We start from the raw sequence: 21,606 nt of genomic DNA, 5'->3' as shown, positions 1-21,606 counted from the left end.
GGCAATTCCGGGTTATGCCTTTTGGACTCTGCAATGCACCTGCTACGTTCGAGCGACTGATGGAGAGAGTTCTGGCTAACGTGCCCCGTGACCGCTGTGTGGTGTACCTGGATGATCTGCTGGTGCATGCCGCTGACTTCGACAGAGCCCTGGCTAACCTAGGTGAGGTTTTCACGGCTATACGTCAGGCTGGGTTACGGTTGAACTCTGCAAAGTGTCATCTTCCTTGGCCACATTGTCAGTACTCGTGGAGTCGCCACCAACCCAGAAAAGATAGCTGCAGTTCGTGATTGGCCTACCCCTGCAAATGTCAGCCAGTTGCGAAGCTTCTTGGGTCTGGCTTCGTACTACCGACGGTTCATCCAGGGTTTTGCCACCATTGCCAGCCCACTCCATCGTCTCACAGATAAGGGCAAAACATTCAACTGGGATGCTGACTGTTCCGCTGCCTTTACTCAGCTCAAGACTTCCCTCACTGAAGCTCCCGTCTTGGCATATCCTGATGGGCAGCGACCCTTCATTGTGGACACAGATGCCAGCATGTTGGCGTTGGGGCTGTCCTTTCACAGCAAGGGGAAGATGGAGAACGAGCTGTGGCCTATTTCAGCCGGGCAGCAAGGTGGAGAAGAATTACTGCGTCACCCGTCGTGAGCTGCTGGCCGTGGTTATGGCCCTGCGTCAATTCCGGCCATACTTGCAAGGTAATCACTTCCTTCTTCGAACTGACCATGCTTCTCTCACCTGGCTCTTGAGTTTCAAGAACCCTGAAGGTCAAGTGGCTCGATGGCTGGAAACGCTCCAAGGTTTTGACTTAGAGATCAAGCACAGGCAGGAAAGCTGCAGCTCATGGTGCCCAAGGCTCTCCGGCCCAAAGTTCTTCAGCATGTCCACGGCTCGGTGGGGGCAGGACACTATGGAAATACAAAGACCCTACATCGCCTTCGGAGCCGGTTCTACTGGCCAGGATGCAGACGAGATGTGGAGCTGTATGTCCACTGCTGTGATGCCTGCACTGCCCAGAAGGGGCCAACACAGCGGTCCCATGCCCCACTGGACATTCTTGGTCCCTTTCCGGTGTCGGACTCTGGCAATCGATATGTCTTGGTGGCCATGGATTATTTCACCAAGTGGCTAGAGGCATACGCAGTACCAGATCAAAGTGCCATCACAACAGCAGAGAAGTTGGTGGACGAGATGTTCGCTCGGTTTGGAGTTCCTGACGAGCTCCACAGTGACCAAGGGCGAAACTTTGAGTCCCAGGTGTTCCAGGAGGTCTGCAGACGGCTGGGGGTGAGGAAGACAAGGACCACACCGCTCCACCCACAGAGCGACGGTTTGGTGGAGCGATTTAATCGCACTCTTGCCACTCAGCTTGCTATCTTGACGAGTGAACATCAAAAGGACTGGGATCGTCACCTACCCCTCTTTCTGTGGTCATACCGATCTGCTGTGCAGGAATCCAGCCAATGCAATCCTGCTGCTCTGATGTTCGGGAGAGAGCTGCGGACACCAGAGGATTTGGTATTTGGTGCCCCGCCAGAACCTGAGATTCCTGGAGGAAAGGAGATGGATTACCTCCGCAGACTGAAGGACCGACTACAGGTGGTACACGACTACAGTCAGCAGTCTCAAGACAGTGCTGGTGCCCGACAAAAGAGGACCTATGATACACGCTGCCGAGGTCGTGCCTTTGAGCAGGGAGACAAGGTGTGGGTTTACTGTCCGGTCCGCAAAAAGGGAGTTTCCCCTAAGCTCCACAGTCACTGGCAAGGACCTGGTGAAGTAATTGACCGCTTGTCTGAAGTGGTGTATCGGGTGCGGCTGCCAAACAGAAGATGCATGGTGGTACTGCACCAGGACAGACTTTCTCCATACCGTCCTCTGAGTCCTTCCCCAGCCGGTTGTGATGTTCCTGAAGACAGCACCTTGAGCCCCATGGACCCTTACTCTCCATCTACACCTGTCGCACCTAGACGGCCTGCCTGACAGCATCGGCGACCTGGGAGGTTTAGAGACTGTGCTAGATGGTGGGATCGTCGGGGACGACTGACCCCTCAGGTGGGGCTATGTAGCGACTGGTGCATTATGGGTCTTCAAATTCGGCACCATGACTGAGAGGTGTGGGAGAATTAGTCTCTCTCACCATGTTTTACATGTTTACACAAGCCTGTACGGTACTGTTAATTAAAGTCATCTGTCTGTGGCAGTGTGGAAAAGACACCCTTGTTCTCTTTGCCTGACGCTCACTGGAGCTCACTGGAGCTCGCTACAGTATATACTTTATTGAGTAATGTTTTGATTGTTTATGCGCTTTGTGACCCTGGTCTGGAAAAGCGCTATATAAATAAAAATTACTTACTTACTTATATACTTACTATCAGTGCTATGCTCAATACATTAAATCAAGATCCCTCTATTTTATCTATGAAAACAATTGTATTAAAAACATTTTTTTATTTCTTACATTTCTACTGTACAATATATTATATTTAACAATATTATTAATTATATATTCATTATTATTAATATTTTGAACTTTTATTAACGTAAAACAAGCGTTGTTCCGGGTACTGGTTCGACTTCCGGCCAGAAGCGGAAGAATGACGTCACTTCTCTTCTTGCGGGCGGGATTTCCGCAAAAACAACAAACATGGCGAAGACCTACGACTATCTGTTCAAGTTGCTCCTCATCGGAGACTCTGGCGTCGGAAAGACGTGCGTGTTGTTCAGGTTCTCCGAGGACGCCTTCAATTCCACCTTTATCTCCACAATAGGTTCGTTTTGTAGCTTATTTCTGGTCGTTATTATCTTCGTTGACGATACATATGATCTTCAGTGGTAGTTGTTTATTAAAATGATTAGTGTCTTGAAACATCGTTTATAATATATATGTTATTTCCAATTCAGCCCAATATATATCGTCTTCCCCTGAATAAATGGAAGTATTAATGATAAATCTATATTATTCTCCACATCAAACTGTTTAAATCGTATGATGTGAGACTATTTTTTCCAGTTTGTCGAGTCAAAAATACATATACAGAGCGATTTAAAACATGTTACAAACATTGAATACACTAACCCACATTTAATACAGGAATTTAAGTTTTGAAACGAATGAATTTACCTCGTCAAAAACAATTCAAAGTATACTTTTCTGTGTCATTTTGTTTCAACCGTACCAGGTATTGACTTCAAGATACGGACAATAGAACTCGACGGCAAGAAGATAAAGTTACAAATCTGGTGAGTCGAACACATGAGATGATGGATGACGACAATATATTTAAAGATGTATAACTAAATAAAACATATAAATAGATATAATAATGTTAAATAAATATTTCTGGCGAATAACAGTGCTATCCCTTTAACATGTATTTACACATGTATTTATTTTTACATTGTAGCTTTTATTTACATTCACATTTCATTATTTATGTATTTCAACATTTATTTATTCATGTATTTACTACTGTCTTTTATTTATTTCAACATTTTGTTGGCAGTATACAAATTTAATAATTGTTACTGCCTTGACAACATCATGTGCTCTTCATATGTTTGACAATTAATCTGATCGTTATCAGAAAGTGATGTGAATTTAACTGATCATTATTATTCTTTATAACTTTTATTTTGTCCTCCGGTGCAGGGACACTGCGGGGCAAGAGCGGTTCCGAACCATCACCACAGCCTATTACAGAGGAGCCATGGTGAGTGACTCGGCAGGAGAAAAAAAAGCAGCGATTGATGATTTGAGTCGTGAATTAATCCGTTCCAGGGAATCATGCTCGTCTACGACATCACCAACGAGAAGTCTTTCGATAACATCAAGAATTGGATCCGGAACATCGAGGAGGTGATTATCTTCCTCCTGACATGTGTCATCGTCACGTCACGAGTCTGTCTTTGCTCCAGCATGCGTCGTCTGAGGTCGAGAAGATGGTTCTGGGCAACAAGTGTGACATCGAGGACAAGAGGCAGGTGTCCAGGGACAGAGGCGAGCAGGTGAGGTTCCTTGATCGTTCATTTCCTCCACACCTTTGTGACAATAATCTTTGTTTTTCCTCGTCTAAAGCTCGCTTTAGAGTTCGGACTCAAGTTCATGGAAACGAGTGCAAAGGCCAATATCAACGTGGAGAATGTAAGTGTCTGAAATCTGTTCAGTGTCGATAATGAAATTTAAAAACAAGTTTTAATATAATCATCCTCCTGTCACACTACTAAAAAAGGATCAAGAAACTATAAAATATAATTGTGTTAAATGTTTTATCTAAGTCTAACAATGTGTTGTGTTTATAAATATTTTATTCTAAGTTTAATAAAGGATGACGCGCAAACTTAGAAACAATTATTTTGTAAGATAAACAAAAAACAACAACTAAAGTGATCGATATCAGGAGTGTGTATTGTCAAGAATATAGCGATTTGTTGAGTAGCACGATAAGGGGAAAAAATTCCATTTATAATGATATATTGTAAAATTTGTGATACTAAAGGAACAAGTATATATGTGTATTATTGTCGAGTACTTTACTCTGGTGTTGCAGAATTTACAGACCAGACTCTTAACAAAGTCGTAACTACTTTCATTTGATTCGAACCAAAATATGTCCAAACATCAGCTTTGAAAGCTGCTGGACTCACTGTATCCCCTCGTCCTCAGTCGTAACTGCTTTCATTTTTTTTCAAACCAAAATATGTCCAAACATCAGCTTTAAAAGCTGCTGGACTCACTGTATCCTCTCATCCTCAGTTTTATCTGCTTTCATTTGTTTACAAACCAAAATGTGTCCAAACATCGGCTTTAAAAGCTGCTGGACTCACTGTATCCTCTTGTCCTCAGTTTTAACTGCTTTCATTTGTTTTTAAACCAAAATATGTCCAAACATCAGCTTTAAAAGCTGCTGGACTCACTGTATCCTCTCGTCCTCGGTCATCGCCGGGATATCACAGGATTTGATTCTTCCTTCAGCTCTAGAGGATGTAATGACTGCTGCCATCTAGCGGCCAGAAGTTTAATTGCAACACAAAAACTATGTGAATATTTGCATGGTAATTGTAAACAACAAATAACTTGAATTATTTAATTTACTTTATTGTAATGTAAATCATAAAAGAAACATGGTTTAAAAAAAAGATTTGAAATTGCCAAAAAAAAGAGTCAAACGTTGACACAGTGATGTTAAACATCTGTATCGTTAATAAAAAAATCTATCAGTTTATCGATATTTCCAAGTTGATGCACATTATAGTGTAGAACTTTTTTGAAGATGCAAAATAAATATTTTTTTTAATGCTTCAATATTCATGTTGACGTTTCATATCTTCCCTCCACAGGCGTTCCTGACTCTGGCCCGAGATATCAAATCAAAGATGGACAAGAAACTGGTGAGTGGACTCATCCGGTCAAAGGTCAACCTTCTCAGTGTTCGTCCAGTCATATCTCCCATGATGCTCTTGCAGGAGGGCAACACTCCACAGAGGAGCGGTCAGGCGGTGAAGATCATGGCGCCTCAGAAGAAGACCAGCTTCTTCCACTGCAGTCTACTCTGAGTACATGGAACAACACCTCTGCACTTCCTTCCACGACCTTGACCGACCTCCTGATTCTCCCTCCTCTTCCGACGTCTGTTCCTCCCTCAACTGACCAGTTCCCACTTTTCTCCTGCAACTTCCTTGCACTTTATTATCGTCACCGGTTTTGTCAAAAGCTTCTCGATCTTACTGGAGAATTGTTTCATTCCAGAAGTCAAGACATTCTCCAAATACATCCTTTTTTTTGCACATAATAACGTTTATGTGTCAGGAGGGGAAGAAACCTCCTGTTTTGAAATAACAAATTAAATTATTAACCTATTTTCCTTCTAGTAAATACACTCAGACCTCATTAAATAGTGTCTCCAGTGTGTCCTCGGTCTGACCCAGGGCTTCCTCCCAAACCAAAACAACCACAGGTCGAGCAGAAGGTCTAGCTTTTGGCTCAGCTCTTTCCTCCCCACGTCATCGTCGTTGAAAAGTGTTGTTTATCGATGGAAAATGTTATATTTTATACACTGTAAACGCCGACTCGCCGACGTCTCAAATCTCGACATATCATGTTTTTACGTTTGCACTTTCTTCAGGCGTGGCATCTTCAGACCGAACCGACTTCATGGTGCTGCTGTTAAACCAAACTGTGTGTTTGTAGATCACTTTCTATGAGGACTTGAAGTGTGTGTTTCACTCATTGTTGTGACAATGATGATGTTTAGATGTTTCCAAAGTTCCGTGTGAGAAGATTTCTAACCTCATGATGACTGAATACGTTCCGGTTAAAGCTATGCATTGACGGACAAACCTTGTTTGTTTTTCTTCTTTTTTTCAAAACGAGTTGAGAGAAAAGATTATTAACTTGTAGTGTTACATGTGTGAGACGATTGAGTTTCCTGTGAGAATATTTTACTGTCAAGATCAGCTGAAATATTAGGATTAATGTTATTTTCAAATGGTTCCTGTATTCACTTGTAAAGTATAAACCTCCAGACAAAATGTATTTTTCAATGTTCGTCCATGTTGCTACATGCATTTTCTTAAGTTGGCTCTCAATGGTGAATTTTGTGGAATAGACTGTTTTTTGTTTTATTTTCAATATAATTTCATAAACTTTTAATATATTTGTAATCTTTTATTTTGTTACATTTAAAGAAAAACACAGAAAGATGGTGATACATGGGATGAAATGTAGATGTCTTTATTTTAAAAGAATAGAAAAGTACTTTCTGAATGTAAGTGATGAATATAATTTCCATGTTTTTGCTAAATAAAAGTTATAAAGAATGTTTGACTCGTCCTTTTTTTTTCAAGCAATTATATAAAATAATTCCAAAATAAATTCATAGATGCTTTTTCTAAATGTTTTAGCTTCAATAAAATAATTTCAGTAGTTTGTAAAAAAAAAACATGTATAAATATTAGGGGAAATAAGCTTAAATATGTTATTAAATCGTATTTATTTTTCACACTTGTGTCTCATGATGTTGGATCTGATGCTAAAAGCTCCTTCAGTGATAGTAAGTTCATTTTATTTCAGTCATTTCTTATGAACATAAATTATTATGCTGTGAATAACAACTGGCTTCTGTAAAAACGTTATCTAAAGACGTTTATATTACTTTTGCGTTTATTATTTGTCGAGTAAACACTTTAACACTAGCATTAGCTTCTTTAGCTAACAAGCTAAAACGCTACTTTAGCTAGAATGCTAATTTAAAGTTCTTCTGTCTATTTTATCATCTTATTTTGCACTGACATGATTTATATGTTGTTTAACAAAATGTTATGTCTGTAAAATCTTGCTTTTAATTATGTTTGACTATCTTGCTTTTAATCATGTTTATTATGTGTCGAGTAAACTCTTTTAGCATTAGCTTCTTTAGCTAATAAGCTAAAGCGCCACTGTAGCTAGAATGCTAACTTGACTAAACTGCTTATTTAAAGTTCTTCTCTCTAGTTTATGGTCTTATTTTGCGCTGATATGATTTATATGTTATATAACTAAACGTTATGTCTGTAAAATCTTGCTTTTAAGGCAATAAATGGCAATTATTTACAAGTATTAACAGTGTTTCTAAATATTAGATTTAAAATTGCCTGAGAAACAAACAACACAGTAGCTACTGAGTCAAGATAGAACAATAAAACATTAAAAATATATAATTTATATACAGTTGTTCCAGATGTTCTGCAGGTTTGTCCACCTAAATCCTTATATGAAAAGTGCTGCGAAGACAATAAAAAATATCATGAAACTAACTTTCTTCTCAACACAGGTTCTCTTCCGGTCCCACCTGAGGAAGTCCGGCGCTCGGACGATCATGTGCTGGAAGTCCTCCAGAGACAGACGCCCGTCGTTGTCCAGGTCGGCCTCGTCGATCACCTTCTCGCACACCATCCTCACCTCGTCCTCCGTCAGCTCGTTGCGGGTCAACTTGTTCACCGTCTTCTCCAGGTCAGACTTGCAGATGAAGTCGTCGTTGTTGAAATCTTTTGACATGTAAACGTGAGATTTATTGAGATTTAATTGACGACATGTTTAACACACATTTGTGTTGTGTTTAAATGTTTCTCATCGTGGTTATGGAAGTGGGGAAGTGTAACCATCAGAATATTAATTGAATTTGACAAATTAAATGTTACAACTTTAAATTTAAATGAATGATTTGTACATTAAAAGGTTCAATTGAAAAAATCCTATATTTTCAAAACTAATCAATTCATTTTTACACATAGAGTTTGATGTTTCAATTCCAATAACTCTTCTGAATTCAATATTTTTAAATTAATATTCTTTTAAATTCAATATAAAAAAAACCCAAGATGATTTGGCGACTGACTCGGTTATTTTTAAATGTTTTACTTAATGTTCTTAAAGCTTAATCTAAAGTGTCAAAGTGTCTTTTTAATGTAATGTATTGTATTTCTTTAAAATGTGTAACATTGTTGACTCTTGGCCAGGAAAAATTGACTTTTTCCCAGTTTATTAAAGGTAAATTAAATAAAAAATAAAACTGTTGGTATAATAGTGCCACCAGGCAGTAGCAATTCAATATTGAATTTAAAAAGGTTTTTAATTAATAAATATTAATTTAAATTTAAATAAAATAAAATAATAATTTCAACCCTTTTAATATATATATTATTGAATTGATTTTTTTTTTAATGCTTAACAAACATTTGAATAAAAAAAATTCAAAGTTTTAACATTCGAAAATATTAAACTCAACCATTCAATATTTTAATGGCACTGATATAGATTGATAAATAACGCCATATGTGGCCCAGAGTAACACAAATGTCACATAAAACATCAACCTCATCTCCATCCATCATTCTTCGGTCCCCCCCACTACATGGTCTCAGTTAATAATGCATGGCGAGAGTTTGACCCGTGACCATGGCGATGTATATGTTCTTAATTAGAAGGACGGAGCACAAACTGTCCCTTTGAGAAGCTCTTTACCTCAATAAAGAGCTGGTTAATCATTCATAACCTTCCATGAACCATCCGCCGTGCTTAAGGCTCCCCTGGCCGTCACTGTGTCGAGCTCACTCTCTAGTCCTGATGTCGTGGTTAGGTTTTAAACGCTTGTGTTACCTTTTTTTTATGTTACTATCTATTAACTATCGAAGCTTTTTATTTTACATAACAATGGGAGTTTGTATTGGCAAGAATCTGTCTGTACTTATCACGATACATGAGCAACGACATGATATACTGTGATATTTAGTGTTACTATAGGAACAAGGATATATTTGTAGTATTGTTGAGTACTTGACTCTGGTGTTGTGATACTGTAGTAACAAGTATATATGTGTAGTATCGTCGAGTACTTGACTCTGGTGTGGTGATAGTGTAGTAACAAGGATATATGTGCAGTATTGTCCAGTACTTGACTCTGGTGTTGTGATAGTGTAGTAACAAGTATATATGTTTAGTAGTGTCGAGTACTTGACTCTGGTGTTGTGATACTGTAGTAACAAGTATATATGTGTAGTATTGTCCAGTACTTGACTCTGGAGTTATGATACTGTAGTAACAAGTATATATGTGTAGTATTGCCCCATACTTGACTCTGGTGTTGTAGTATTTACAGACCACATGACTCTTGACGGAGTCGTAACCAAACCAAAATATTTCCAAATATCAGCTTTAAAAGCTGCTGGACTCACTGTATCCTCTCGTCCTCAGTTATCACCAGGATTTAATTGTTCCTTTAGGTGCGGAGGACGTAATGACTGCTGCCATCGAGCGTGAGTAATTGCCTGTTAATTGTATATAAAAATAAATAATATTATTTCATTTTACACTCACTTAATTGTAATATAAACCAGGAAAATATCTCAGATGAAAATATTTTACTTGGGGGCGGGGCTAGTATTGCTACAATATCGTGAAAATGAATATATATATGTTGATATATCGGTGTATCACTCTTTTCTAACACCCCTTCAACAAACACTATCATGTTTCAGGAACTGTGTAGGAAAGTTTTGTTTTTATTCTATTATTAATAATTTATTTTTATTATTACCTTTTTTTTTTGCTCCTTCTTAACATGTAATTTTGAACATGATAATGAGTTTTAGCAGTTAGAAAAATCCTTAAAAACCTACGTGGACCCAGATTGTCGTTCCAATAACACTAAAATATGAAGAATTAGCTCCATAATCAACTTGTTAATTAAATCAATCAAGTTATTTTGCAAACTGACCAATCAACTAGTAGAAGATTAAGAGAATTATCATGAACCATTTGACTCCATACAAGTGTCGCGCTGGTCCTGGTGCTATTTTACCGTAGATCTTGAAGGCGTAGTAGGCCTTCAGGTCTCGAGGAGCCATCTCGCTCAGGACCGAGAACATGTCCAAGAAGTCGTCCAGTGTCATGTTTCCTTCGCCGTCCTCGGAGAAAACCTCTGCGATTCTCTGACGGAAAGGGTTGTCCTGGAAAAAAAACGTAACAAATGGATTCAAATTTTAATCGTAAAAATACGTCTTTCAGACTAGTATCTTGATTTTGTTGAAATGTGTTTTGTCTGCTGGGGTTTGGTCGTCCTTTAGGAGATGTGTTGTTCGTCCTGATGAGACTCGGAGTAGAGCTACTAGTTCATTGTATTTTGAGAAATCGGTCAAATACTTTCTTCCTTGTCAAGTTTATTACAAAGTAAAGTTATTACAGGCCTATTGAACTCTTTTCCCTTTCAACTTACTGCCTCCTATTTGCATGTTCCACATATAATCCCAGCTTTCTAAATGGCATTGCATCATGGGTAATGATTTCAACACACACTGTAGATCACGTGTCATTTTATTTGGCCTGCCAAGGGGTTTGACTAGTAGATCAATTAAACCATTCAAAACTACTTCGAAGGACTTTTTGAAGATAGATATTAGAATATATTTTTATATATGTGTAGTATTTTCCAGTACTTGACTCTGGTGTTGTAGTATTTACAGACCACATGACTCTTGACAAAGTCGTAACTTCTTTCATTTGTTTTCAAACCAAATATGTCCAAACATCGTCTTTAAAAGCTGCTGGACTCACTGTATCCTCTCGTCCTCAGTCGTTACTGCTTTCAATTGTTTTCAAACCAAATATGTCCAAACATCGTCTTTAAAAGCTGCTGGAGTCACCGTATCCTCTCGTCCTCAGTCGTCGCGGGGATCTCGTGGGATTTCATTGTTTGTTAGATGCAGAGGACCAAACGACTGTTGCCATCTAGTGGCCCGGAAATGTAATTTCAACATTTGTAAATAAAATATAATTATTTTATATTAGACATATTTACATATATAAATAAATCAAAATATTTTTTAATTGATAGATTGCTGTTCAAAAACGGTAGTATTTGCTAAAGATATTGCAATATTTAAGTGTATCAATATTTCCTTTACACCCCTAGTAAAGACTAGATTTGGAGGTTTACCTCTTCAGTCCAAGAAGCCTCTTTTGGAAAAACTTTTTCAAATGACGTTTGACATGGAAGGATGAGTGTAGCTACATATAAAAAATAAGATTGGATCTCAGATTCAAGTGTAGATAAAAGAAGCAGAATTCTCTCGTAACGCCTCTATTTGAACAAGGACTCATTGTTCGTTTCCCGTCTCGTGCCACATTTATGGTTTATGATTGACTTGTCACCAGTCGCCCGTCGCCTTCCTTCAACTTTAAAGGAGTCCGGTTGCAAATAACCTTTGAAGGAATTCTGCCGATTAGTTGGGCATGAATTATGGATGGGAACACAGGGGGAGAGCGGGTCCGCGGGGAGCGTGTGGAGAGCCGGGTTCTACCTTCAGCTCCGGCATGCTGCCAATCAACTCGTACGGCAACTTCACATCTGGCTGCTCGGTGTAGTCGAGCGGGACGAGCTGCGGGGCCAGGTCCCGGTAACGGTCGAAGAGTCTGTGTTTTGACAAACAAAACTTCTTAAGTGGAGTATTATGAGAAGAAAACGCCTTTTTTTTATTTAACTTTGCTAACTAAAGAGAAAGTCAGCTGTCAATCAAAACTGCTCACCTGAGAATTTCCTTTCTCGTGAAATACGTACAATCCTGCAAACATCACAATTTAAGATCAGCACATTAAAACACACACTAAAACACTCGGATCTAAATGTGCATACAGACAATAGCTGTAACATTATGACCACCTGCACCCGTAATAAGATTCTGGCCACTTGTTTTTAATATGAACAGAAATTCATTTATTTTCCACCGCTTTATCCCTTGTGGGGGTCGCGGGAAAACTGGAGTCTATCCCTGTTTCATAGGGCGAGAGGCAGGGGACACCCTGGACAGGAAGCCAGTCTTGCAGGACACACAAAGACAGACAACCATTCACACACACACTCATACCTGCGGACAATTTCCTCAAGTTCTCAATCAACCTCTGTATGTTTTTTTTTGGACTGTGGGAGGAAACCGGAGTGTCCGGAGTAAACCCACGCAACGCGGGGAGAACATATAATATGAACTAGACTGAGCTAAAGTATATAATTGATGTGTCAACATAACATGTATTAGTATTCAGTCAATTACTGATTGAAGATAATTTTGTGTGTTAAAAATGTTTAATGTGCTCAATGATAAGTCATAAATGCAACTTTTATGCACCAGGGCAGGATTTGCTCGACGTGACGTAACTGGTCACACATTATTCAGCTGATCAATAAAAGTTTTTGATTCTGATCAAAAGCGAAAATAAAACACAAGAAATTATATATATGTTGAAATTGAGAAAAATCTAATTATGACCATTTTTTGTTTTCCATGTCATGCTTTGTAACAATTTGGAATATGTTTTTAATTTATATTTTTAGTTTTTAAATATATATTTGATTATGTCCTTTTAAAAGAAATAAACTGAACTGAGATGAGTGTAAACTAGCAGCAACATTACACCTAATATTCATTCACTCGTTCATTTTCTACCGCTTTATCCCTTATTGGGGTCACGGAGAGACTGGAGCCTATCCCAGTTTCATTGGGCGAGAGGCAGGGGACACCCTGGACAGGACAGACATTGTTTATTATATTGATACGAAAGATGGTCAGAGTGGTTAAAGGAATGATAAGACTGTGTATTTATGGAAGCTTAACTGAGATACAAATAAATATAAGTACAATAAATCAAACATATTGGCAACATATATTTGCATCGACCAAGTTGGTCGGGATCATGATTAAGAAACTGATGAAATACTTAATCTATACTCATTCAATCCTGCCATTGACGAATATTTATACATTTTTTATTGGCTATTTTATTTTATTTTATTTTATTTATCCATCGTTAGTCTCATTGAGATAAAAATTATTTTACAAGAGAGACGTGGCCAGTATTGACAGCAAAACACAGGTACACATACAAACAAATTTCATACAGTATTATGTGCACTGGTACAATATAAGAAAAAGATACAAGAGTACTGACTAAAAACATTCACACTCGCGTCAAGTCGTCAAATTCCTGACGACATCCTTAAATCCGTTAAAGTCACTAGATTCTCAAACTTGTGCTGTTTCTGCAGATTATTCCGCGATGGCGGCGCAGAAAACTGAAAAGCCGTTTTACTCAGTACGAACGTTCATAAGCACCGTATCCTTAGACCTTAACCCATGAGGGACTCATTTTTGAGACACATGTATTGACAAATAACACGGGAGTTTACACATAAATCGCCTTGTAGATAAAAACATGCCAATGACTAAGTCGTCGTAAATAGAGCGAAGGCCAGTGAACTCTTGAGTACAGTGAGCAGTGATGGGTTCAGGGTCTGCAGTTTGTGATGAACCTCGAGCCTCCATACAGTGTCCAGCATCTTTAGACAGTGAGCCGATGAATTCATATACGACACATCTCCAGAATCAAGCTCTGGCAAGAAGGTACTGTAGCTTCGACTTGTCATCGTCGAGCATCAAGTGAAAAACACGATTTGTTCCTTAAATAAAACTTTTGTTTCAGTTTATTTACCAGGTTTTGTGTGTGAAATTAAAAGAAATCATCATAGTAATGGAGGGAATCAAAACACAATTTTAATGTATTTATAATTATACATACACGCTATAAAACAAGATAATTATATATTGACATATAACAGAAAAAACGAAATAAGTTATGTGTGTGAAAATTAAACTAAATACTTTTTTATTGTATATCCTACTTAGAAGTTTGTATTTTAAAATTTGATCATATTTTTTATTATTATTATTATTATCATATTCTAATGTATTATTATTCTATCGATTAAAGCATTTAAAATTAAGTTGTAACAGGATGAAGTGTATTTCTTTTGCATATTAAAGTTTACATTTACGTGATATTGTAAACTGTAAATATGCATAAAATATTCCCTCTAAAATATTATTTTATAGTTGTAGAATGTTCTAAGTGGTCCTGAAATAAATGAAACTTAATTGACATCATAGAAAAGGAATTAATAAATACTTATACGATGGAATTGTTTAGATATTTTGTCGATAAAGTTCCGATACAAACCTGATATGCGTCGAGTTGCTGGGCTGTGAAGATGGTCTGTTTGTTCCCCATGTCTGAGCCCGGACGACAGGCTCCTGCTCCATCGTTGTTCCCACATCAAGTACTTTTAAGTCTGGGCATGTCAGATATGAAATACCGGGACAAAAGGCTCCCGGGGCCAAGCGGGAGATCGGGTATCGTGCCGCCACGGGGCCTTTGGTGCTCATTATAATGGCAGCATTTCATGGTTTTCTCCATTGTGAATAGCGGCTCCTCTGACAATGAGCGAGGCTGCCGTCCAGCATCATGCCAAATGGTATCAACCCTCTTCAGTGCCACTCGGTGGACGACGCCTGGCTCGCTCAGGTTACACTCTCACACAGAACAATTTGACGTGGGCACATGTACACTAGGCAGCTTCACTTTTGCTTTAAACTTTATTGTTTATTTTGTGTCATTCTGATCAGAAGTGGAAGGAAATATGTATGTAGAAGATAATTTTTGGGGTGATAAATAAAGGCACAAAAATATATAAAGTTTTAATCGGATAGGAAGATATCAGTGGTAAAGATAAGGGAAACAACTACGGAGATAATACTTCCTTATCAGATTGAGTTCTACAGACCCTGACTCAAAAGTAGGAGTGTTTATCGGAAAGAATCTGGAGATAACATAAGTTCCTCGATACAGGAACAACGATTTGATACATGGTAATTCATTGTGATACTGTAGTAACAAGGATATATGTGAAGTATTGTCAAGTACTTGACTCTGGAATTTACAGACCACATGACTGGTTGTAACTGCTTTCATTTGTTTTCAAACCAAAATATGTTCAAACATCAGCTTTAAAAGCTGCTGGAGTCACTGTATCCTCTCGTCCTCAGTCGTAACTGCTTTCATTTGTTTTCAAACCAAAATGTGTCCAAACATCAGCTTTAAAAGCTGCTGGATTCACTGTATCCTCTCGTCCTCAGTCGTAACTGCTTTCATTTGTTTTCAAACCAAAATATGTTCAAACATCAGCTTTAAAAGGTGCTGGATTCACTGTATCCTCTCGTCCTCAGTCGTAACTGCTTTCATTTGTTTTCAAACCAAAATATGTCCAAACATCAGCTTTAAAAGCAGCTGGAGTCACTGTATCCTCTCGTCCTCAGTCGTAACTGCTTTCATTTGTTTTCAAACCAAAATGTGTCCAAACATCAGCTTTAAAAGCTGCTGGAGTCACTGTATCCTCTCGTCCTCAGTCGTAACTGCTTTCATTTGTTTTCAAACCAAAATGTGTCCAAACATCAGCTTTAAAAGCTGCTGGATTCACTGTATCCGCTCGTCCTCAGTCGTAACTGCTTTCATTTGTTTTCAAACCAAAATGTGTCCAAACATCAGCTTTAAAAGCTGCTGGAGTCACTGTATCCTCTCGTCCTCAGTCGTAACTGCTTTCATTTGTTTTCAAACCAAAATGTGTCCAAACATCAGCTTTAAAAGCTGCTGGAGTCACTGTATCCTCTCGTCCTCAGTCGTAACTGCTTTCATTTGTTTTCAAACCAAAATATGTCCAAACATCAGCTTTAAAAACTGCTGGAATCAATGTATCCTCTCGTCTTTATTCAAACTTTTTTTTAAATATAAACTAAAGAATAACTATGATAAAAACTAAATATGATTTGGAAGCCAAATAAACATTTTAATATTGGTACAGTGCTTTTGAAATACATTATCATGTTAAAAATATCATCAAAATTTAAGTGTATTTATATTTTTTTACTCTCCTTTTACTACATTACCTTGAATAGAAAGTCAAAATCACGTCTTCTTATATCATTAGCTGGAAGTTTTAGAGGTTTCTTGAATCAGGTATAAAACAAGTCAATTAATTTGTTTTGACACATTTTTATTCAGCTGACAAAAGTCCTTCCCAACATAAACAATAAAATATACACATGTACATCTTTCACGGGGGGGTCGCTCCTAAAACTCTCATATATTATAATTTATACTTATTTACATATGATACAAAGTCTGTGAGTCCTTCTGAAGGACGGTCGTCTCAGTGGCAGCCACAGCTTCCAGCCACCATGTCGTTGTACTGCTTCAGCACCACGTTCTCGTCGTCGTCGAAGTACAGCAGGTTGATGGAGAAGAGCTTGTCGGGGACGCAGCACGGCGTCTCGATGCCCTTCATCACCTTCAGGGCGTTGATGATGGACTGGACGGTGGCGTGGTTGGTGGGCCTCATGTTCTGGCCCAGGGGGAAGGGACAAGAACCTTTACAGTGGTACGCGTTGTAACCCCGCGGGGACACGATCCAGCCGGACCAACCGATCTCCTCGAAGTCCACGTAGAGCGGCAGCCGCTGGCAGGGCATGGACACGCCGTCTTCGTCGCCGTTGTCCAGGGAGCGGGCGCTTCGGGAGGACGGGATGGAGATGGGCGTCTGAGGCAGGCTGGAGGTCTGCTCTGTGTCGTTGGGATCTGGTGGAGGACGACACGTTAGCATCGTGACATGGAGCAGGTTACAAGACCGGGGAGGCTAACGGCGACCGAGAGCGCCCCCTGCTGTTGTTGTTGTCAGCTAATGACAAACAAGTAAGTAAGTAATTTATATTATACGATTTCATTACTAGTAACTAGGGGTGTGAGAAGATATCTATACACTAATAGATTGCGATTTTTTTTTTTTTTTACAATACTGTATCTTAGTTTTTTATCATTCATATTGCATATAACACAAAAACCCTTTTTTAGTTAACATTTAACTTGTTCTTTGTGTCATTTTATTTTGTACAAGCCGTCATTGCGTCCAAAAGGATTCAGCGATGACTGAGGACGAGAGGATACAGTGACTCCAGCAGCTTTTAAAGCTGATGTTTGGACATATTTTGGTTTGAAAACAAATGAAAGCAGTTACAACTGAGGACGAGAGGATACAGTGAGTCCAGCAGCTTTTAAAGCTGATGTTTGGACATATTTTGGTTTGAAAACAAATGAAAGCAGTTACGACTGAGGACGAGAGGATACAGTGAGTCCAGCAGCTTTTAAAGCTGATGTTTGGACATATTTTGGTTTGAAAACAAATGAAAGCAGTTACGACTGAGGACGAGAGGATACAGTGAGTCCAGCCGCTTTTAAAGCTGATGTTTGGACATATTTTGGTTTGAAAACAAATGAAAGCAGTTACGACTGAGGACGAGAGGATACAGTGAGTCCAGCAGCTTTTAAAGCTGATGTTTGGACATATTTTGGTTTGAAAACAAATGAAAGCAGTTACGACTGAGGACGAGAGGATACAGTGAGTCCAGCAGCTTTTAAAGCTGATGTTTGGACATATTTTGGTTTGAAAACAAATGAAAGCAGTTACGACTGAGGACGAGAGGATACAGTGAGTCCAGCAGCTTTTAAAGCTGATGTTTGGACATATTTTGGTTTGAAAACAAATGAAAGCAGTTAAGACTGAGGACGAGAGGATACAGTGAGTCCAGCAGCTTTTAAAGCTGATGTTTGGACATATTTTGGTTTGAAACCAAATGAAAGCAGTTACGACTGAGGACGAGAGGATACAGTGAGTCCAGCAGCTTTAAAAGCTGATGTTTGGACATATTTTGGTTTGAAAACAAATGAAAGCAGTTACGACTTCGTCAAGAGTCATGTGGTCTGTAAATACTACAACACCAGAGTCAAATACTCGACAATATATCCTTGTTACTACAGTATCCCGATATATCGTATGGTTCCCTCTGTATCGTGAGATGAATTGTATCGTACAAACCAGTACTGGTAAAACTCCAAGTCTCACCTGAGCTCTCCAGGGTTGTGGGTCGACGCCCGTCGTCGGTGAACAGGACCAACATGGGCTGCTTGCTCCGGTGGTGGTTCCGTCCGGAAGCGAAGCGGATCAGTTTCAGATCCATCTGGCTCCCGCCCAGAGTGCGGACCACGACGTGAAGACCCAAGTTGCTGCCCTCGTCCAGCATCCAGGAGCGAACCTTCATCGACATCGGGGCGGATTAGTTTGGAGCTCAGGCGTTGAACCAACAACCTCCCGCACTGATCTTGACACTCACCGCTTGTGTGATGGTGAAAACCTCCCAGCCGGTGGAGTGGACCGGGACCAGCCGGGAGGACAGAAGCTTCCTCTGCTGGCTGCTGTTGGACCTGCTGGTGTCGAGCAGCTGGTAGACGCTCACCTGGAGGAGGTTATTTTAGAAGGTCAGCGACGAACGTCGATCGAATGAAACACATTGTCAAGAGTGTGAGCGTCGAACAAACCTGGCAGAAGTGATGTCTGTTGAACGTGAGGCTGGCCTGAGGTCTCAGCTTGAAGAGATGAAGTTCAGCCGTGAGGATCTTCTCTGTCCTCGCCACCGTCGACAAGTTGAACCTGAACTCCACCTGCTCACTGTGCACTGGAGGGAAACAAAAATGTTTAAAATACATGACAGACAGATGTTATATTCATGAAAACCTAATTAATCATTTGTTGTTATCCATTTTTTACATACTATAATTTGATTTATTCCACACACTTCATTGGCTACACTTACAATTGGCTACACTTACAATATTTATTGCAAATAATGGGGAATTTTAATTATAATTTGACTAATAAACGTCAAGATATATTTTACATTTACATTTTCCCAGAAATGGGACAGAGTTAAAAAATATAAAGTTAATTCAACCCATAAAGGTAAGGATACATTTTAAATTAAAACAAATAATTTGTCTTAATATATCCACATTGATAGTTAAGTAAATGCATAAGTGTAAGTGTTAAATTTTAGATTATTATTTATTTTAAAAACGTCAGCCTTACATTAGTGCAAAGAAATAATTATAATTTAACGAACAAAAGTCACGATTTATTTTACATTAAAACAAATGATTTTCTGTCTAATATGTGTCATTAATATTTAATAAACATCTGTTATTTTTTTCTGTACATTTTTAAGAAAGTAATATTTAATTCAGTCACTTAATTTGAAATACGATTCACACTTTCTTTATATTTAGTGCAACTAATGGGACAGAGTTCTTCAAATATAATGTTTATTTAACCAATAAAATTGAGGATTATTTTTACATTTCAACAGATGATTTTTCCAATTTTAAATGTAATATATATATAGTAATTAAGGCAAATAAAGTAAATGTAACTAGAATATTTCCAATATTATATATAATATGTTTGTCTCTCTTACGTTTGTCAAAGAAGCTCCGGACCGTGTTCCCCTCCAGGAGGTTCGGGTCCTTGGTCACCCCGTCCACGTCCGCCACAGTGTTGTACAGGTCCAGCATGTACTGCGGCGGCTGCTGGTGCCGGTGGACCGCGGGAGGGTCGTCCATCCCGAACACCTCCAGCAGCCTCTTGATGGCGGCCGAGCGCACCTCACCCGAGCCGTCCTCCGGGCTCAGGTCCAGGTGGTTCAGAGAAGAAGGCCGGGCGGAGGAGCTCAGCACCAGGCTGGAGATCCACAACAACAACAACATGTCTGGAGGAAGAAGAAAAAAGTCCTGGTCCTGGTCCTCCTTCTTGGATCCGCTGAGGTCAGCAACCTTTTGGGGATGGAAGTGAGTTTGAGATGTTTCCTTCTGAGGGGACTTTTTATATCTCGTGGTGTCTGTGGCCCCCGATCTGTTGGCAAACAGCCGTAAAGATGCTATTTGGTCGCAAATGTAAATCACCAATCAGCGCATGAAAAGAGCCGCTAATGGCGGCGCTAACCAGGTGTGAACCCGATGGAGGCCCCTATTGTCCTCAGTCTGGCCCTCAAATAAACTAACTCACTAAACATCCGAGCGTGTGCGTGAATATTAAAACACATTTGCGGAGGTTTTGTTTTTTGCACTTTTCTAGCGGATAGTTTTGCGTAAAAAGTTGCGCCAGGTATGTAGTCGGCGCGTGCGCAGTGGGAGTCCAGCGCGACAATGAATCCATTAAGTTGTAATAATGGATTCAGTGTCTCAGGTGGAAACCAATTACTTCAGCAAAGAGAAAGGTGTCGCTGGCTACACGTCTGCGGATTTACATGAGCGGCGATCCACATCCAGCGGGAGGAACCACTTCCACGCAAACCGTCCAGAACTAAACGTCACATTTTTTTACACTTTTAAACACGATAATGGTAGAAATCATTACAAAAAACTGTCATTTCATGTTCGGCCATCGAGAGAAAATGAAATCTTCCCTTCAAAGCCACGACTCTTAGCACTTCAAAGTACATTTTTATTTTACAAGCACGCACTAAAACAATCTCATCGAAATGACACAAACGTGTTTTTAAACACCAAACACGTGTGTTTATACAGTGGAGCACTTTCATGTTTAGAGATACTACTTCAATTTATTCGGACTTTTACAAATGGGACAATATGAACGCTTTGATAATAATAAACTGCTATTAAAACTGTGTTCGAAATGACGAATATTACATTATTTATTTAACTTTATCTGTTTGGTAAACGGTTATAATAGATCATTAATATATTTATAATGTAACAAATATTGAGTTTATTTTCCTTTATCCCGTTTTTTGTAATCATATTAAACTTTTATTTATCATTATTTATTTTTATTAAAAGCAACATTTATTTCAGACACTTAATTTAAAAATATGATTCGCACTTGCTTTATATTTAGTTCAGCTAATGGGACAGAGTTCTTCAAATATAATGTTGATTTAAGCAATAAAAATGAGGATTCATTTAACATTTAAACGGATGATTTTTCCAATTTTAAATGTAATATATATATAGTAATTAAGGCTGATAAAGTAAACATGTAAAGAGAATATTTCCAATATTCAACAACGTGTTTGTCTCTCTTTGTCTACTATTAAAACTGCACATAGTGTTCGAAATGACGACTATTAAATGATTTTATTCAACTTCATCTGCTTGGTAAACGGTTATAATTAATCATTAATATATTTATAATGTAACAAACTCAAACAGACTCAACTTTAAACGTATATGTTTAAATGCTTAACATATTGGGAGTATGTTTCATGACTAAAATTAGTTCTAAAATCCTATTTACTGAGTAATGTGAGGCCAAAAGTTCAATGAGAATATTGTAACATGTA

General features: G+C 38.8%; 3 protein-coding genes across 3 annotated transcripts; 1 reads left to right on the top strand and 2 right to left on the bottom strand.

Annotated features, from left to right (window-relative positions):
• Positions 1-2,629: 2,629 nt before the first annotated feature.
• LOC148064119 (ras-related protein Rab-8A-like) lies at positions 2,630-6,822 on the top strand. Its single transcript, XM_087810560.1, has 8 exons — positions 2,630-2,774; positions 3,186-3,246; positions 3,656-3,716; positions 3,785-3,862; positions 3,922-4,011; positions 4,082-4,147; positions 5,344-5,394; positions 5,470-6,822. Exons 1-8 carry the CDS (start codon positions 2,651-2,653, stop codon positions 5,557-5,559), a joined length of 621 nt encoding a protein of 206 aa, XP_087666686.1. The 5' UTR covers positions 2,630-2,650; the 3' UTR covers positions 5,560-6,822.
• Positions 6,823-7,742: 920 nt separating this feature from the next.
• cib3 (calcium and integrin binding family member 3) lies at positions 7,743-14,596 on the bottom strand. Its single transcript, XM_087811384.1, has 6 exons — positions 14,546-14,596; positions 12,065-12,099; positions 11,839-11,950; positions 10,341-10,488; positions 7,833-8,028; positions 7,743-7,764 (listed from the first exon to the last, which is right to left on the bottom strand). The coding sequence occupies exons 1-6, from the start codon at positions 14,594-14,596 to the stop codon at positions 7,743-7,745; spliced, it is 564 nt and encodes a 187-aa protein (XP_087667510.1).
• A 1,975-nt stretch (positions 14,597-16,571) lies between these two features.
• Positions 16,572-20,011, bottom strand: admp (anti-dorsalizing morphogenic protein). The gene is made up of 5 exons (XM_087811386.1): positions 19,723-20,011; positions 18,791-18,927; positions 18,586-18,708; positions 18,318-18,507; positions 16,572-16,996 (listed from the first exon to the last, which is right to left on the bottom strand). Exons 1-5 carry the CDS (start codon positions 20,009-20,011, stop codon positions 16,572-16,574), a joined length of 1,164 nt encoding a protein of 387 aa, XP_087667512.1.
• Between the last annotated feature and the right edge of the window lie 1,595 nt (positions 20,012-21,606).

The sequence above is a fragment of the Callionymus lyra genome, chromosome 16 (genome assembly GCF_982586985.1).
Source record: "Callionymus lyra chromosome 16, fCalLyr1.hap1.1, whole genome shotgun sequence".
NCBI classification, from domain to species: Eukaryota; Metazoa; Chordata; class Actinopteri; order Syngnathiformes; family Callionymidae; genus Callionymus; species Callionymus lyra.
Note: the sequence above shows the minus strand (reverse complement) of the source record. Positions and strands in the feature narration are given on the sequence as shown.

Coding starts and splice junctions, on each gene's coding strand:
- LOC148064119 (XM_087810560.1), top strand. CDS start 2,651: ATGGCGAAGACCTACGACTATCTGTTCAAGTTGCTCCTCATCGGAGAC. Junction 3,863..3,921: donor GGATCCGGAACATCGAGGAG/GTGATTATCTTC, acceptor TCTTTGCTCCAG/CATGCGTCGTCTGAGGTCGA. Junction 5,395..5,469: donor CAAAGATGGACAAGAAACTG/GTGAGTGGACTC, acceptor ATGCTCTTGCAG/GAGGGCAACACTCCACAGAG.
- cib3 (XM_087811384.1), bottom strand. CDS start 14,596: ATGGGGAACAAACAGACCATCTTCACAGCCCAGCAACTCGACGCATAT. Junction 12,100..14,545: donor AGCAACTCGACGCATATCAG/GTTTGTATCGGA, acceptor TGATGTTTGCAG/GATTGTACGTATTTCACGAG. Junction 8,029..10,340: donor CTACGCCTTCAAGATCTACG/GTAAAATAGCAC, acceptor ACATGTCAAAAG/ATTTCAACAACGACGACTTC.
- admp (XM_087811386.1), bottom strand. CDS start 20,011: ATGTTGTTGTTGTTGTGGATCTCCAGCCTGGTGCTGAGCTCCTCCGCC. Junction 18,928..19,722: donor CCGGAGCTTCTTTGACAAAC/GTAAGAGAGACA, acceptor GTTTCCCTCCAG/TGCACAGTGAGCAGGTGGAG. Junction 18,709..18,790: donor ACAGACATCACTTCTGCCAG/GTTTGTTCGACG, acceptor AACCTCCTCCAG/GTGAGCGTCTACCAGCTGCT.